Source organism: Archocentrus centrarchus, chromosome 24, assembly GCF_007364275.1.
Source record: "Archocentrus centrarchus isolate MPI-CPG fArcCen1 chromosome 24, fArcCen1, whole genome shotgun sequence".
Classification (NCBI taxonomy): domain Eukaryota; kingdom Metazoa; phylum Chordata; class Actinopteri; order Cichliformes; family Cichlidae; genus Archocentrus; species Archocentrus centrarchus.
In genome coordinates, this window is record NC_044369.1 from 13,253,258 (window position 1) to 13,268,875 (window position 15,618).

The window sequence follows — 15,618 nt, forward strand, 5'->3', positions numbered from 1 at the left end:
TTTCCTTTGATTGTTAGTGTACTAGTTTGGTTTGTCCCTAGTGCAAATGACCTGACACCACCCTGATGTATTTCTGACCAAATGTGGAGCTGTGAAAGAAAAAAAAAAGAAAAAGAAAGAATGGTTCAGGCACAGGCAGGGACAGAAATTTGTGTCGCTGTCACAATACAGGGTGATGAAAGACTTACTAGGTCTGCATTTGTACCACACAATTAGGTATTTACTGCTGCCAGGACACTGGTCCATCCCAAATACGCGGCTATTGACAAGGACTTGACAGCTCCTTCTGTCCTGGCACTCGTCCTGCATTTTCTAAAACAGAGTGACACAGAACGGGAGAAGAACAAAGACAGGTTTAGAGGGAGAACATTAAGCCAATGATAGTGAGACCAGCAGCAGACACACCTAAAACCGCTTCAAACAGGCTGCTTATACCCATTAGGATATATGGCATCAAGTCGCCTCTTTGGTTTTTTAGCTTGCCATAACCCCAGTGAACATTCCAACACACTGCATTCTCCCCAGCTGAAATCCTAGTTGCTGGAGGAATGGCTGAAAGGTTCAGAGCCTTCCTTAAATGAAATATTAAAAGATTTGCATCAGTTTCAAAAAAGCAAGGAAAGGGATGAGTTACCACTGAAGTAGTGCTGGGGTAAAATAAGAGGCATAATTTGTGTATTTCCACCTAAAACCACATTGAATACACATGAAGGTCCTTACTGTGGATAGATGCAAACATGAAAAATAAGTCAGCAGATCTAATAAGAACACCAAAATCAACAAAAAAAATAAATTAAACAATAACTATTGACTGAGAAGTCTTATTCTTCTGGGCTGTAGACCTCCTCCCTGTAGTCCAGAAACAAAAAAACACAGTAAACCACAGAATTGTTTTAGCTGTTACTTCAATAACATGCACATGGCTGCCTGCTGACGTTTATTTTGATTCATTCCACATACACCTTCCTGCAACTGGAAATACCCGCAAATGGGTATTGATCCATGGCTGCAAACAGTCAGTCAACGATCCTGTTTGCTACAAACTACATTTAAGTTTTTGGTTTTAAAAAGTAACATCTTTAGGAGAAACGACCATGTTTGTTCCCCCTGAAGAACGGGTTGCAGAGCACTGAGTGATGGCCATTGTTGGTTTTGGTCTTTTCATCAGATTGATTCACTTCAGTTTTATCTACATAGCAATAAATTACAACTTAAGTAATCTCACAGCACTTTAAATAATAAGATCAGTGAAGGTGTTCATCTTCCCTGACCGGTCTGAGTGCCAGCTCTTAAAAGGAAATTTAAAATCATTAAGTTAGCAGATAAAGACACATGCCACTGGGGGGAACCTGAGGCATCAACAAACAAGCTTTTTTACATGGAAACATTCCTACTGTAAGGTCAGCAAACCAAAAATCATGAACAGGTGGCACACTGGGATTCCTCAGGGTTGTGCTCATGTGGGTGGCACGGCAGTCATTCTCTCACTTCAGCACAATGCACTCTCTGTGTCTGTGCATTCATGGCTATTATGGAAACGGAGGGTGGTTGATGCTAAAAGGCAGTGGGGACTAAGAATAAACCGAACAACTGAATGAATGCCGAACAGGATGTGTTTGTGTGTGTTTGTGTTGGTGCGGCAAAGCAGTTCTTCTTGTCCAGCCGCATCCCAATTTAGGAGAGGATGCTAAAGCAAAGACCCCATGAAATCGCTTTGTGTCACGGGAACATACAAGCCTGCTTCCTCTTTAGTGAGTGTAATTTGCCGGAAAACGTTCCCACAAAGCATTATATAATCGGGGGTTCTACAAAGTTTAACCCTTGGCCAATTTGACCATTTTACAGGACAGTTTCTCTCAACCCCAAAAAAGAAAGGTTTGTGCATTAAGCAGTGACCAACAGAAGGCAGGATGCCAAATATGGGACGAGATACTTTACACTTAGGAAAACTCAATTAAATATCAGCTGAATACAATTACAAATAATGACAATAAAGAGCAATGAGCCTGGTTATTTACCTGTAGTGCAGTGGACACAGAGCAATATCGACCATCCTCCCGAGTGTTATAATAACTTAGGAGGGCCTGGTAGGTCTGAGGGCACTGCTGGGGATCAGAAGCACCCCTTCTCCCATAAAAAGCTGACTGTATGGTGATGGTGGTGCGCGAAGGGCAGCGAACAGTCAGGAAGTCTCCGTCACAAGCCTTTGCTGTGTAGTTCCTCAACACTTTGGACAGGTAGCCTGTGAAACAGCAAGAAAGCACAATCGCAGACATTCATTTAATGCACATTAAGCATTACTATTTCCTCAAATTGCATTGCAACCCTTTAGCATAACAGGCATTACAAGCATAGTTTGGAGAATTCTTGGGTTGTACACTTTTATGTCACACTATTTAATCTCTTATTTCATCCCATTATCATATGCAGAGAGTTGTTAGCATTTTACCCTATCCTTCATTTGGAAGAGCAACATGTCAGCCTCCCCAAAAACGATGACAGCTTCCAGCTCAAAGATGCCTCAAAGCCTTGAGTAGCGCAACACCACAAAGAGAGTAAAGCTTTAGCTTATTCAGCTGTGAGTTTCGGCCCCTGGGTCGTCACTGTAGAGCAGACCGCAGTGTTTTGATATTATAAAAACATGCGCAAAGGATGATTTCTAAAAACCTTATATTATTACTGTTCTATATTAGGATACTGGACAAGAACTGAATTGGCAATAAACCTCTGGGAGCATTTTATCAGAGCAGAAAGCTACCAGTTGTCGTGAGAATCAGCTTATTTAGTATTTATCTAAGAGCAATTCTGGAACCAACTGTTTCTGGAAGTGCATAAGCTGCTGTCTCTCTTTCTTAAACCTTTAATGTGCAACTCCTCAGGTTTAATATCTATTAGCATCTAATTTGCTTGCTGGAAACCATAATTTCTTGCACTATGCAAGCTGTTTCATGTGAATAGACACATTATATAACCATTTAATGAAACAAGCACCTCAGTTACTGCTTCAAATTAAAGAAAAGCTTCCATTCTTCCGTTAAGAGTCTTTGAGAGCTGCCAGTCGGCTGTCAGTCACTCCGGAGAACTCATCACAAAGCCACCATTAACATTCCAGTCTGTGAGAAGGAAACAGATAAAGGAGCGAGCTGATCCCCTGGCCGCTGCCATATAATGTCTTTCTCGACTGTCTGGCTCATTTATGAGCTGGCTTCTGAAGAACACTTAGCTTCTCCCATTTCAAAAAATTTGCTGGAATTGTAAAATTCAAAAATGTAAGTCCCGAGCTTATCTCTTTTCTCTCAAGGTATAAGGTTTGCCATATATGAAAGGAAACCGAGCTACTTTTCGCACATCTGTGTGGTAAAATATGTTAAAGAGATGACTTTCAACAAAAGAAAAGGCATTCCAACGTAAGCTCAGGCTTCTTTTTACAGTTAATGCTCTGCATACATATTTACAGAGGGGCAAAGTCACATATGCTCGCACACAAAGTGGACACACGGTCATTCAATTACCTTTATTTGGTTAGTGTTTGGTAGGAAAGAGGAAATAACACTAAAACAGCAATCATTATCACACACATTAGCACACATGCACATACAGAACATACACACAAAACACACACATTGTGCCCTTATCACCATGGCCACAGTTAAAAAGGGGGAAGGGAAACAGGAGACATTCCCGGGCATTGAAAGGTCAGCCTCACTCTAAATAGAGATGGTTATTAAACCACCATTTCTCACAGTAACAGGTTTCCACCTGTGGGTGCAATGTGATAAAGGACAACAGGTATACACTGCATATTACTGGAAAGTGAAATAGTGCCAACCACAGTATGGCTCACTTTTATCTTTGTAAATACAGTATGTTTTGCTGCTGTAACAGCTGTGTTTATTACCTGCATGCATTTGGTTTAACTATTAGGTTTTGGGGCTGTGCTAAAAAGAAAAAAAAATTCCATCCCGGAAACAAGTCGTGATACATGAGCATGTAGGTGTTTGGATTTGCATGAGAAAGGACTCTTTGCCTGAATTTACAATTCAGAGGCTGTTTAAGTCATTACTGAGGGGGTAGGCTACTTCTGAAGTAGCCAAAGTGTAGGTGGAAAGAGCAGCTTAACTGTTAAATAAAAAAAACTGAGCAGACCTGAACGAGTTTGATCTGAAAAGTTTAGCATTAATAAGCAGCTGAAAATAGGGAGAAAAAGGAATGCATAAATAACTGAATAAAGATAATGACCAAAAACTCCCCTCCCCTTACCCCCAACCAGTCACGACAGATGGCTGCCTCTAGCTGAGCCGGGTTCTGCCCGAGGTTTCTTCCTGTGAAAAGGGAGTTTTTCCTTCCCAGTGTCACAGAGTGCTTGCTCGTAGGGGGTCGTCTGATTGTTGGGGTTTTCTCTCTAATATTGTAGGGTCTTTACCTCAAGGCGATTGTTGTTGTGATTTGGTCATTTATAAATAAATAAATAAAATTGAACAGAAATTTTAACTGAAATAATGACATAGCTTGTTATAGTATGGATAACAATTTAAAATGTTTTTTTTTAAATATTGAAAAATGAAAACAAACTGTTCATAATTGATAGTACTGCAATATAGTAGCTAGTTAAAATCATGAATAAAATGTTAAAATGCAATTAGAATTTATAAAAAGCTATGAATTCTAAAAATATGGGCCAATGACTATATAATTTGTTTCAGTCATTGGCATGACCAAGTGGTTAAAATGCTAGCTAACATTATGAATTAACAGTCAGAGATAAATTACTGAAGTAGTTATAGCATGGCTAACAACTGAAAACACTGATTTTGAATAAAATGCTGTAAAAAATGTTGTATGAAATAGTAGCTAAACTTTTGGCTAACAGCATAAATTAATAGTTGAACAACAAGATAAAAGTATGGATAGCCTAATTAATTGTTATCTATTGTACTGTAATAGTTAATAGTATGGCTAACAATTGAAAATAATTATTTTGATAAAAAGTTGTAAATAAATTTTGTTACAAGTAGGGAATAGCAGTTAGGCTGTTGGCTAACAGTATGAATTAACAGCTGGCATACCAGATAAAAGTATGAATAAAAGAATTAAACTGTTATCTAAGAGTACAAACAAAATTGTTAACTAACCATAACTGATTAATATGGGAAATTAGTCACAAAGTGTTATGAAATAAGCAAAGGGGAGCAGCAAGTAGAAATGGTGAGCTAAAAAGTGGGCCATTTCTAATTAGTTTACTTGAATTCAGGTTATATCGACTGGTATTCTTTTTTTAAATTGATATTTTCCACTTTCATTAAAAAAATATCTCCATCCACATGCAAATGGAAAAAAACTATGCTGCAATGGGTGGTGACATAACCCTAACCATACAGAAATGTTGGTCAGTTAGAAGTATAAACAGCACAGTCTGATGTCAAAAAAAGGCACACACCTCTGATTTGCAAGACAAAATCTTTGTTTTCTGTATCTGCACGTAAACACAGAAACCGTGTGAAAAGGTTTTCAGTGACCAAAAACACAGAGAAAAAGCTGACAGGGCTGTCAGACGAAAAATGCTGAACACCCCTGGTTTAAGTAACCCTGGTGTGACTTAGAAATTGCACTTCTCACATCATTACTGCACTTGATTCTTTTAATTTAGTGGGATTAACTGTAATCTCCCTCTCTCTCTCTCTCACACACACACACACACACGCAGGTCTGCTTTGCATGCCACATTCCACACAGGGTGAGAGGGAACATGGCATTCCCCGAGCAGTTGGACCACACACACATAAATACACGCGCACAAACACGCACATGCATACAAAATGTCAACACAAACAACGTGGTAGGAACAAGCCCTGCTGTTTGGCTCCTGAAACCAGGGTGTGGGTGATGGTGTAACAGTATCACATTATTAGGGACTGGCTCTTGGCAAAGTGCCACGAGAGACCACGATTTTGTGCAGCCGTACAGTTAGCCAGGCCTTGGCTGAGGTTGTGTAACTATGGAAACAGACGAGGTTACGAAAGGGGTAAATCAGAGAGGACTGAAGATAGATAAGTGAATTTGAACGGACCACTTGCAGGAGAAGTTTCTTGAGACAGCGATCCTTGAGCAACAGTCTGAGTGCCACAAACACATCGATACGCCTCCCTCCACCCGACAAAAGGAGGACTGTGAGTAAAAGGCAAACAGATTATCTCACACAAACCCTCAGGTGCCTTCTAAAGAATCTATTTTTTTTCCCACCACTGCACCCTCCTCCCACTCTGCTTCCCTCTCTTCTTTAGGATCATCACTATTGTTCCCTTCCCATTACCTGTTGACTGAAGCCTCATTTTAAGGCCAACAAATCAGGCGGCGTTAAGGCACCTATGTGGACCGCCCAGCCAATGACAGGTGTCCCTCAAAGGCAGACGGCTCAACAATGCTTGAGGAACACCCAGGCGTCTTTCCTCCTCCCTTTTCCTCTGCGTTTCTTTTCATGTGGGGCCAGACTCCCTATTTAACTAGCTCTCTGCCCTTTCTCTTGACAAAAGTGCTGCACTATTATGTCTACCGGTTTGTTTATTCTGTCATTAAAAGACAGGAGGCTGTGGTTCTGGCGCTTCTTGTGTAAAAGGAGCTCATCTCTTGTCATGAACTAGATTAAAAGGCTAATTTAATATCTGCCCAAGTACACACAGGGATTTGTTAACTGCACCTGCCTTTTTATTGCCCAACACCAATGGGATTTTGTCACATTATGCAACTGAGCCCATCGGTAGGAAATAATGTCCACAGTCACTATCTCCCAGCCAGTCATAAACCAGATTATTAGCCCCCATTTCTGGTCATGTGATGACCCTTAAGTCTGACCCAGGGATGGAGCAGGTCAGGTATGATGGAGATGAGTGGCAGTTTGATGTGCTGTGTCAACATGACATAGAAAACCCCAGTCAGCAAAGTGGTTCCATCCAGGGATCAGTACTAGTACACAAACTTGTGCATTTCAAATATAATTTCCAATTTACACCTGGGTGTGGGTAAATAAACTTAAAAGATTGCCTTCATGTCTTGTACATACTGATGAAAAGCTTTTATAAAGTGCTCTCACCCAAGCTGGAGCCTCAGCTGAAATCTTACCGTCTCACCTTTCAGGTCAGCCTCGGAGGAAGCAAACCAATTCACTCTTGGTACACTAAGCTGAGGTGTTCAGTGTCTGCTCGGAATGAGCACGACAGGTACTTCTGACATGAACTGAGAGGAAGGTGGATGTGAAGAAAAGAGAGGGGCTGGTTTCACTACAAAGTCTGTCAGTTATTAATGCTCAGGGCTTTCCCCTTTTTTTTGAAAGATGCTGCCTTCTCCTATTGGCCAGGGCTGAAGAATGTACTGCAAATGCTGCTGACTTGTTATAATACCATTAATGCTGCTTCTTTTTTAGCTGCTTACTCCTTTAAGGCGGTGTTATAGTGCCTTTGCACTAACGTAAATCCTCTTGCACTGAGCAAGTATGTATAATATTGCAGAATATTGTGAGATTACAGCTTAGCCTAATGCCACAAAAGTGCTTGTTTAAGCTGTACTTTTGAGATAATTGACAGGCTGTAATTATAAACTAAAAGTGCAAGAACATGCACATATAACAAAAGTATATTTGTAACAACATCTCAAAAAAAATATTCCAGAGAAATTAAGAAACAAAGACATTCTTGAGTTCTGGAGTATCAAAGGCTGTGTTGCGTTTCATCTTGGTGCATTAGGCATTTATTTACCGCTTCATAAATTTATTGGTGTTATTTTAAGCAAATTATAGCTATCAAGCCATCAAATGTTCAAAGACGCAGTGCTGCAGGCTCGCTCGCTGGAAAAGGAATTCCCTTTAAGTGGTAATTTCTGGGAAGAGATGAGGTTTGCCTCAAAGACACAGGCCACACTCCAGCACTGCTCTGGAGAAGTCTGGTACTTCAAAAGAGGAAGAAGAGAATGATGAAGAAAAAAAAGCAAAGAATAAAATGAACAATGGAGAGGGAGCTTATTAATTCAGTGCTTCATTGTTGGTGGTTTAAGTGAGCAAGAAAAGAAAAACAAGGGCATTTTTTGCTGAGGAAGAAAGCTGCATGGAGAGATGAAGACAGAACTTTTAAAAGCCACCGCTCACAGGATGTGGCAGCAGAGGTCCAATGGTCAGAGCTGGTGGCTTTACGCCCTGTAGTTATTACTTTTCCTAAAAGACCGAGGTGATGCAAAGGCCTGGAGCATAGCATGATTTTTAGATACAGCTCTTGAAAAAAGTTGGGGAAACAGAATGCAAGCTATTTGTAAGCTCTTTTTAACTGATAATAGTACAACTTATCAAACATTGATACTTTTTTATTGTTTTTTAGAAGCTGTTTGGTTTTGTTTTTTATTTAATGCCAGAAACAGACTCCAAAAGGTTGGGACGAGGTATCTTTACATCTCTGCTGCATCACCTCTTCTTTTATCAGCACCTTAAGGAAGCAATAAACTGAGGCTTCAGCTGCTCAACAGATTATTTTGTCCTACTTTTCATTTCATAATGCAGTAAATGTCTAGCTTGGGTGACAGGTCTGGACTGCAGAAAGACCCAGACTATTTTACTAGAGTCATGCCATGTATGTAGACGTGGATGGAAGCCTATGTTGCATAATTATATATTCTCCAGCCTTACTACTGGGCTTTCATTGATGTGTAAATTTCTCAAAGTGGTGAGTATTCTTCAATCTTTGTTACTTAAAAACAATAAAATAAAAGAGTCACTTTGGAAAAGTTTTATTCCTATTAAAAATTTATCTGATTTTGTATTATAAGCATCATGGCCATGGGTCATTTTAGGACTTTGAAGTTTTGTTTATTTATTCTTTGTGATCACTGGTTTGTTTTATGTTTATATTTACTTCATGTATTCTTTAGTGTACCTAGTTCTTAGTTGCCCTCAGTCCCTTAGTTGCTTTCGAGTTTAGTTCATCCCTAAGGTCGAAAGCCCCTTGGATTCAGTCCATTCATGTGTCTGTGTTAGTGTTGCTTGTGCTTTGCTTTTAGTTTTGCTTCCTTTGTCTCATTTCCTGTGATTTAGTCCACCTGTGTCTTGCTCTCCCCAGCTGTCTCCACTTTCCCTAATTACCCTTCTGTGTATATATAGACACGTCTCCCATTTTCCTGTGCCAAAGTATTTGTTCAGCTTGTGTTTTCTATCTCTGGTATTTCTTAGTATGCTAAGTTTTAGGTTTTAGTAGTTTTTAGTTTCCTTTTGCACTTTAAGTTTCATGTTTGTATTTTTGCTATCAGCCTAATAAATGACTCGCTTTTTGCAATTTGGGCCCACAATACAAACACTCGGACTGCACGTCCCGCAGACCATAAAAATAAGACTTTCTGCTGGCTTTTTCATGAATTGCTTAACTTATCTCAAAATAGCTTTAAATGTCAAGTTAGAATTGAATTCATAACGAGCATATACATTTCAATAATAAAAACATGTATATGCAGTCTTTGCACAGAATTGCATTTTTTTTCTGTTTCCCTTACTTTTTTTTATATAGCACCTTTATTTTCTGGAAACAAAGCTATAAAATAATCAATGGTTGTCAATCAAAACTATCTATTCACATCTTCAGGCTTGAGGTGAAAATGTTGCTATCATAGCTGGGGTAAGACAGACTAATTAGGTATCCACAGAAGAAAAACAATCTCAAAAATGAGCAGAAATAGATGCCACTAAAAACACACAAAAGCAGCACAACACAACAGACATAATGTCAAGGAAAAGCAGTGGTGAACTGCTGTTGTCCTCACTGTTAAGCTGTTCAGATTTGGATATTTAAAAATGCATTCCTAAAATAATTCAAATTCCTCTGCTTGCACTACATTAGTCTTCCTATTATTCTTTGGATTAGCCTACTTTTTAGTTAATCACACAACAATTTTTTTTGAATTCCAGACACCAGATACCTCCTAAACTATTCAAATACAATAACTGGGTAGACCATTCTGGATCTGTGACACCAAGATTTGGTGAAGAACAAGTGGTGAAGGCATGCAACAGCTGGCCATTTTAATCCAGAGCTTTCATATATTTTATAATACTACATTGTTTCATAAAATCTGTACATACAATGTCCAGTCACACAGGTCACAGCAACCCTCGGGCAACGACTGATCGTGAGGGAGAAATGTGTATTCTTCTGAATAGCTGGTGAATGGTTGCTGAAGGTTTCTGACAGTCGCTGGTGGTGAAACTGGTCAAAAAAGAGTATATGGTGTTGCACTGAAAACCACTTTGTGATTGCTTTGGTTGCTAGCAGATTGCAGGGATTGCCCACAGTTTGTGAGGAAGATGCCGAATAGTCTGCAAACACTTGCCAACTACTATCAACTACTATTATCAAGTGATAACGAAACTGTGAAAAGTATAACACAAACTGGAAACAGAGGCTGTCAATCTCCAAAATAAAAGTTGAGCCACTTGAAACATGTTGGTTTTTCTATCACTTGGAAAGTAGTTGCAGAGTGTTTCCAGAGAATTCAGCACCTTCTTTGCAAGCTACAAGGCAACCGTGGAAATCTGCTAGCAACCAAACATATCACAAAGAGGTTTTCGTTGCAGCATGCTCTCTGCAGCTCATTTAACCTCGCAACTGCCAGCAATCACTCCCCAACTGATCAGGGAACATGCATTATTCCCTAGCAACCACAGACTGCAGTCTCTAGACCGGTGTGACTAAGGTCTAACTGAGTGAGGTACAGTGCTGCAGTTACTGAGCACACGGACACACACTAATAAATATGTATACTATGTATACTATATATAGCCCAAAGGATGTGACCCTCAGCAACGGTTTTGCTCTTTGACTTCAGTCTAGAGATAATCCCAAAATGTTTCACACTTTGCTATTAAACCTAAGACTGATTAAACAACAGCTAATGAAACTGGAGAAAGTGTGGCAAACAGAGAAGGAAAACCTGAAGAGAGAGAAACAGCATGAGGCTTGGTAAACTGATATTAGAGGACAAGCTGAGGGTTTTGCTGTATTAAGATTTATAGGCATGACATTCATCTGTGGGTATGCTTGTGTGTGTTTCTTTCAGCAAATAGGGGTAAAACTAACTTGTCTTTTTGTTGCAACAGTGTTGAAATTCACAGCTGCAAAACCGCGTGCATACGGGTGCATGCAGCATTGATTCTTACCTTTTTTCAGACAGATGTAAAAACAAAAAAAAATCCTGTGCTTGGATCGGGTTCACTGATGCACAAAACTCTGGTTTAGAATCCAGAGGCAGAAAAAGGACTGTGCGCTAACATGTTTATCCTACATTTTTAAAATCAGAGCACGCGTTTGCCTCAAGGTGTGTGTCAATATCCTCAGGCAATGGTTGCCTTATTTTGAACGTCAGAGTTGCTAACACATCCACCCTTCCTCCCCTCAAAAGAGAGAGAGACCAGAGCCCAAGCAGCTGAAGTCATTAAAACCAGAGACACAAACACAAACACCCTATTCTCCTGGTCCTTTCCTCCTCCTGGTGATGGCTTATCTTTCTAACACCTTCACACACAGACAGGCAGCCACACACACTCACACATAAACCAACAGACACATACAAAAGTATACAAACAAACTTCTACAGCCAGCTCTGCCCCCAGCTTTCCCGAACACAGCTCCTTTATTTCTTCACAGCATGGCGTATGAATCCAAGAGCAGCAGACTCCTGGCTTATAATGATTTGTGTGTTTTATGGCCTAAAACTCTGCAAGTCACTTAAACTCTACTAGAGGCATGAATTGCACTCTCCCAGGAGTGTATAAAATGATAATAAAATGGTAAAGTGAAAAAAAAAAGAGAAGATGATCAAATAGAGAGGAATGTCACATGCTAAGTCAGGCACATGTCAGGAGGGACAAGGAGATCACAACAACTTCTTTCTTTTGCTTGTTTATCACAACACAGCCAAGGGGGAAAAAAAAAATCCAGGAAGTGCAAGGAAGAGCTTACAATGACAGTTAAAGTCATCTTAGCAACAAGGTCGGGCTTGATATTTTAGATTGTTGACACGAGCCGACCTCTGCAGACAATCAGAGGACGTCCACCTGTGGGTCTGCTGTCTAAAGATGTCCTGAGGGGACTGAATGGGTATAAATCTGCCAGCTTGGGGATGTCCACACGGCATGACAGTGGCCGCTAAGTCTGCCTTAGGGAATCATCAAAACCCTAATACTGGAGCCACCCAAGGCCTCCCGTGACCTCTGTCAGCACGTGCTTCTCCTTGTGACCTCGGAGGGTCAAAGGGTAAAAGGCAAGAGGACACTTTTACCCCAAGCTTCTGAGCATGTGTGTTGTGTGTTTCTTATCAATGGTTGGATAGAATATGGCGTTGAAGGGTGAAAGAGTGAGGGGCAATGGGGTTCCGGGAACATCCTCTCTGGTTTTTATATGCAGACAGAGGAAAAATATGGACAGAAAGAACCAGAGGAGGGCAAATCTGTCATTTTAATGGTCACTTTTACAGCCTGGAAGAGTTGGGTGGCAGTCAGAGTGCACATCACCAACTACAACTCCAGCAGACACCAGACAGTTGTATCAGTGTATAAGCTTTATGGTCACAAAGTGAACGACAGATGGATCCTTCCTCAGTCGCCATCATCACAACAGATTGGATTTAAGTGACTGCCGGTTGGAGCAGTTGTAGCCTGAAGATTAGAGAAGTGCGCTTTTGACAGAGAGGTCATCATAGAGACAATTCATTGTACTCATTTACTCTGCTGATGTTAGACAGAGACACTTGTGGCAATTTGTAGACACTGGTTATACAGTGTGGAAACTTCAAAGAAAGGTATCCCAACAGCAACAGGACTGCAAAACTTTCGTCTTGTTAAAAGGGAGTTTTTTGTTTCCACTGTTGCCAATTGCTTGTTCACAGGGGGTCATGTGATTATTGGGTTCTCTCTGTGATTATTGGATGGTCTTTACCTTACAATATAACGTGCCTTGGGGCGACTGTTTGTTGTGATTTGGCGCAATATAAATAAATAAAATTGAATTGAAAATTGAAATTGAACTGCATGTTTTTGGACTGTGGGAGAAAGCCGGAGAACCCAGAGAGAACCCATGCAGACATGGGGAGAACATACAAAATCCACATAGAAAGAAACTGCCCAGATGGTGGAGGAACTACCAGGACCTTCTTGCTGTGAGGGTGCGCCATCATGCAGTTTTTTTGCTTGCTTGTTTTTACAGCCATAGAGTCAAATGGTACATTAACGTCTCCTTTAAGCAGATTCTTTCAATCTCATGTGTTAAGTGTTCTTTAATTTAGAAAAAGTGTCTCCTGGATAGGACTGTGTTATATCATACCATCCAAGATAATACTGATATTAATTTTTTACGTGATTAAAAAAAAAGTGTCATCTCATGATATCAAGGATGTGGCAATGACTAGCGCGCACATCAACACAAGCCCAAACGTGTGAGGGTGAGAGCAGCGTGTCAGCCTCTGATGGTGGTGTAGTAGCTAAAAAGCGAGTCTCTTCAATAATATCAGAGTGATTTGGTTACAGAAGGTCAGAACTCCAACAAAGCACAATACTTTGCAAAATATGCAAAGAAACTGTTTCACCATGAGACAAAATCACACTTGAGTACAACCTTGCTATGAAGGCATGCAATGAGGAGATAGTAGCAGCTGGTGATGAGCGAGCCAAAAGTAAAGAAATCTGAGTAAGAATCCGAAAGTAAATTACGCTTTACTTTTACTTTTGAGTGATCAAGTTTCATTACTGTTGATCTTTCATTTAAAAAATATATATTGTGTAATTTTAGTCATCCTAATGCACAAAGTTCTCCTTCCAAGCCTTCTTTCCGTCAGCCAGTCTCCTAACATTATCTAAGCTAAAAATACTCGTGCATTAAAAATAACTATTTTGCAACACCATCAAAACAGCATGCTGTAATCCTCCAAATTGCTCCATTACTTTCATCCTTCTTTATTTTTGTCAAAAGCCCACAAAACCCCCTCCAGAAACCTTCAGTCTTAATGCATTAACAGCAAGACAGCATACCTCTATCACAGTTCAGGCATGTGCTTGGCAGAAGAGAGAAATATTTCCTTTAAAAAAAAAAAAAACAACAGAAAGCATAGGAGTGGGTGGGCACTGAAAGGCTGAGCTTTTTGGGGGGAATTAACAAGCTTATCTGGTGGGTTGTTCTGTGAAAACAAGCAATGCAGAAGAACTGCGAATGTAGAAACCATCTGCAGCATGTCCACCGAGACTTAGGAAGGAGATCCCTTTCCCTTTACAACAAACGCAGTGAGATCAGCAGGGACAGACTAAAGGTGGAAGCCTACTTTGCTCTGGTTATAAAGCACTTCAGGGATTACATAAAATGTATTTTAGACTGTAGGTCATACTTTACAGCTCAAATATCACACTTTTACATAAGTTGTGGGGTTTTTTATTGTTGTGATTACATCATGCTGAAAAAGTACCAAATACAATCTCAGTTTTGTGGTACAAATTTATTTGGCTTAAGGGAAAACGAGTGGAATCTGCCTCCTCCCGTCTCTCGTTCCCTCCCCCTTTACCTGAGCTGGCCAGAGGGGCAGTAAGCAACAGATTAGCATTGCTTTGGGGAGCAGGCTGCTGTACCGTGCTGTAATGCAGACTGTCAGTCCAACACAGTTGGGGGGCTACACAATGCCTCCTTGTTCTGACTGGCCCTTCTGTGCCCCACCTCTCTACCTCTCCATCTCTCTGTGCCCTCTGCCTCTCTCTCAGTCTCCAAGGGTTTCAAACTATAAAATAAATGCTGTTAAGATTGTTTCTTTCTCTCTATCATAGCAGTCCATTCAAGAAATAGTTGGAGCGGGATGTAGACTCTCAAACCAAACATAAATCAGCTCTCGGGAAACAGATGTAACGGCAGAGGAGGCATCAAAGCACGGCTTCAAGACACAGACATAGAAAGATGCATGTATGACGATTTTGTTGCACGCACATGTGAGCGCGTCGTACCACTCGTTTAGAACACAATGCAAATATTTCGTGCCCACACCCTCCAGCCTTTTCTTCATGGTGCAACTCTCTGTACCAGCAGCAGGAAGACACAAAATATTCTGTGTCTGTATTCAAAATATGACAGTGATTCTTAATTTATAATTTAATTACTGCCCAGGCATTGACAGAGACTTGAAGATAGCTTTGTAAGTGCGGCTGCATGCAGCAACACCAGGGTGCCACTCAAGAATCTTCTTCACAAGTTTCTGTGTGTTTTCTTTGGATCTTCTAACTCTCCCTAATGCAAGAGTGGGCAAGTAGAAACACACACCAGCGATGTGTATATATACATCTCTGCAGCTAAATGGAATTAGGCCCTCTCTTCTCTCCCCAATAACAGTTATTACTACAACACCATCCAGCTCAGCATCTGATTGGGCCATTTGGGTGTTTTTACGTGCTGAAAGAAATCTATACAAAATAATGATTATCCTGCAGTATTCACAGCTGACTGGTTGAGCAGTTCTCTCCTGATAATAACCCCTGATTCTCAGCTGATAGTTAAACATCCTTCTCAGCCTATGTTAGTAATTTAAAATTCATCCCGGATTTAATTACGAAGTTTTACCCCAAAA

At 40.4% G+C, this 15,618-nt stretch overlaps 1 protein-coding gene across 1 annotated transcript in view; it reads right to left on the bottom strand.

The window, feature by feature from the left end:
* eva1aa (eva-1 homolog A, regulator of programmed cell death a) overlaps window positions 1-15,618 on the bottom strand; it is an 81,080-nt gene that overhangs the window by 58,024 nt on the left and 7,438 nt on the right. The window contains exons 2-3 of the mRNA XM_030722257.1: window positions 2,019-2,242; window positions 189-312 (exon numbers count right to left, since the gene is read on the bottom strand). Coding sequence (XP_030578117.1) covers window positions 189-312; window positions 2,019-2,242 — 348 coding nt within the window. The remainder of the gene's footprint in view (window positions 1-188; window positions 313-2,018; window positions 2,243-15,618) is intronic.